Source organism: Diachasma alloeum, unplaced genomic scaffold (genome assembly GCF_001412515.2).
Source record: "Diachasma alloeum isolate Michigan unplaced genomic scaffold, Dall2.0 Dall_scaffold_01222, whole genome shotgun sequence".
Lineage (NCBI taxonomy): Eukaryota > Metazoa > Arthropoda > Insecta > Hymenoptera > Braconidae > Diachasma > Diachasma alloeum.
This window is the reverse complement of record NW_021681331.1, coordinates 20151-22785: the sequence shown is the minus strand read 5'-3', so window position 1 is coordinate 22785 and position 2635 is coordinate 20151. Positions and strand designations below refer to the sequence as shown.

The window sequence follows — 2635 nt, the reverse complement described above, 5'->3', positions numbered from 1 at the left end:
GCCTGAGATGAGAACTCCAAGATAGGTGTAGGAATAGATAATTTGGAGAGGTGTCCCATCGTACATCGTAATCCAAGTATCAATGTATTTGGGGCCTCCTGCAGCTTTGAAGACCAGGATTTGTGTCTTAGTGGTGTTGACTGATAGCCCCTTCATAACACAGTAGTCAGAGAGCGTGCTTAGGATTACCCGTAGTTTGACGTGTGAATCAGCCAGAAGAACAGTGTCGTCGGCAAACAGCTGCATCAAGATGTCGGTGCGCCCATCTATGTTCAAGCCAGAGTGACCCCTCTCGCGGAAGAAACTTTCGAAGTCAGAGACATATAGAAGGAATAACAGCGGGCTTAGTGTCTCCCCTTGGAGCACACCCTCAGTCACTTGGAAAACGTCCGAACACAGCCCACGACTTCGAACCCGGATGCACGCCTGGGAGTAAAGAGATACCAAGATGTTGATGATTTTGGAGCTGACTCCGACGTTGTGAAGCTTTTTCCAAAGTTCGCTGTGGGGGATGCTCTCAAAAGCACGTTTGAAGTCGACGAAGACAGCGTACACTTCTCTTTTTGGGAGTCTCAGTTGTAGGTGGACTGCTGCGAGGAGGCAAAAAACGGCGTCGGTGCAGCTTCGGGCTCTCCTGAAGCCGTGCTAAGACTCAGGAAGCAGTCCATTTGATTCAGTCCAGTTCTCCAGCCTCTTCCTTAGGATCTCGGTAAAAAGCTTGGTGGTTGTGTTGACAAGGGCAATGCCTCGGTAGTTCCCAGGGTCATCTTTGTCTCCTTTCTTAAAAATCATTGAGAGAACTACCTCGGCCCAGCTCGGTGGGACTTCTTCTGCGCAGAGGATGTTGTTAAAGAGCGTGAGGAGGCATGATGTCCACTCGGGGGTCAGTGCCTTGAGGGCTTCATTGGTGATACCGTCCAAACCCGGAGCTTTTGCGTTTTTGAGGTGTTTGATAGCAGTTTCCAACTCGGTGAGTGAGATCTCCCGGTCCAGTTCCTGGATGTCAGTACGTGAGGGTAGATCGAAAGTTAGGCTCCTAGGAGGATAGATGTTTCGGTAGAAGGAGTTCCACACTTCAATAGGAAGTCCACAGTCTCTTAGGCCAAAAGTCGGTTTCAGTCTTTTCACCGCTGCCCAAAATTCATTGGGGTTGGATAAATTGGCGAAGGAATCAATGATCTGCTTCTCGTACAGCTTTTTCTTGTTTTCAGTGACCAGTTTGAAATTCTTCTTGAGGGTATTCAGAGTTAATTTGTCAGCATCATCGAATCGAGAAACAAAGCATTGCTTCAGAGCACGCTTGATCTCGGCCTTGAGGGGAACACACTCGTCATCGAACCATGGGTTACGGCACTTGGGGCCTTGTGATCCAGATGTTGAAGATGGTACGGAGGGTCTCGAGTAGATGACTAGTCCAACCGAGCGGGCACCCTCCCAGATGACTTTGACTATCCGATCATACGTTTGCTGGAGACTGTTTGGTGCTTGACGGAAGAGTGGAAAATTAGGGGGAGGGGGAGGTGGCAGCGTTTGTAGAGAATGCTGAAAGGATTCGAGATTAGTGGGATTCAGGGACAATTTGGGAGTTGGGGTAGTCTTGGGGGCAGGGGAGGGGGTGAGCCACACCAAAGGTGCAGGCACAAGGGAAAGTGGTCGGAGGAGGAGATGTCAGAGAGTACTTTTAGGTCCTTGATTATATCTAGACTTACTGCAGAGCACCAGATCGTGTCGTTAATGGATTCTCCAAGCCTTGAGTATGTGAAATTGGCAGGATAGTCGCTGGTAGTTCTTCCATTGATGATAGTCATACCCAGAGAGGACATCAGATTAAGCGTCGGGGTACATCTGTCACTGGTCTCTGTATCAAGGGTGGTCATAACAGGAAACAGAGAGGTGCCTTCGAAGGTAGCATCGTCTACCTCAGTCACAATACCAACACGTGCATTCCAGTCGCCTCCAATCAGAAGAGGAACACCCTCCTCCGAGAACAGCAGGTCTTCAATGGGTTCTTGAAGCATCGAGATGGCATGTTGGTAGTTGGAAGTGCCTATCTGACCGGAAGTAGACCACCCCCAGGATGAGCTCTGCGTCATTGTGATTTATCTTGAAGAACATCCACCAGGGGGTGCTCTCCAGTAGGGTTACTGATGAAGCAAGATGGTTCTTAACTGCAACAAGGAAGCCTCCACTGCCTCTGCCTCTATCCTTGTCCCTTACCGCGTCGGCCCAAAAACATTTGCAGTTCATTAGGTAGGAGGGGGTGGGTTTCGGTGCGGAGAGTAGCATTGTCTCGGAGATGCAAAGGATATCAGCGGGATCCAGATCAATTAGGTCGCTAACATGGCAGAATCCTTGGGCGTTCCAGAAGCCAATTGATAAGCCATTGGGGGGTACCGGTTTGGAGAGTGACGAGGAATCGCCGGAGTTATCTAGACTAATCCTCGGGCGGTGCCCCCCTGGAGGTCAAAATTTTGTCGATTGTGGGGGACGTGCTGGGTTCCATGTACAAGGGAGGGCAGGGATGAATGGGTGGGGACAGTGAGTGGGGGGTTCCTGGTCTTCTCCAAAGCTCCCTTCTTCTTGTTCCAAACATACCTGACTCCGTCCACGTCTAGGCGTTGGTACCCTATCCTGG

General features: G+C 50.2%; 1 protein-coding gene across 1 annotated transcript; it reads right to left on the bottom strand.

Moving 5' to 3' along the window:
• Positions 1 to 645: 645 nt before the first annotated feature.
• Positions 646 to 2093, bottom strand: LOC107046156. Its single transcript, XM_015268679.1, has 2 exons — positions 1710 to 2093; positions 646 to 1542 (listed from the first exon to the last, which is right to left on the bottom strand). Exons 1-2 carry the CDS (start codon positions 2091 to 2093, stop codon positions 646 to 648), a joined length of 1281 nt encoding a protein of 426 aa, XP_015124165.1.
• Between the last annotated feature and the right edge of the window lie 542 nt (positions 2094 to 2635).

What these genes read in the sequence shown, in the direction of transcription:
- LOC107046156 (XM_015268679.1), bottom strand. Translation starts at nt 2,093, where the DNA reads ATGACGCAGAGCTCATCCTGGGGGTGGTCTACTTCCGGTCAGATAGGC. An exon ending in ACACGATCTGGTGCTCTGCA is followed by an intron (nt 1,543 to 1,709) that starts GTAAGTCTAGAT and finishes GAATCCTTTCAG; the next exon opens with CATTCTCTACAAACGCTGCC.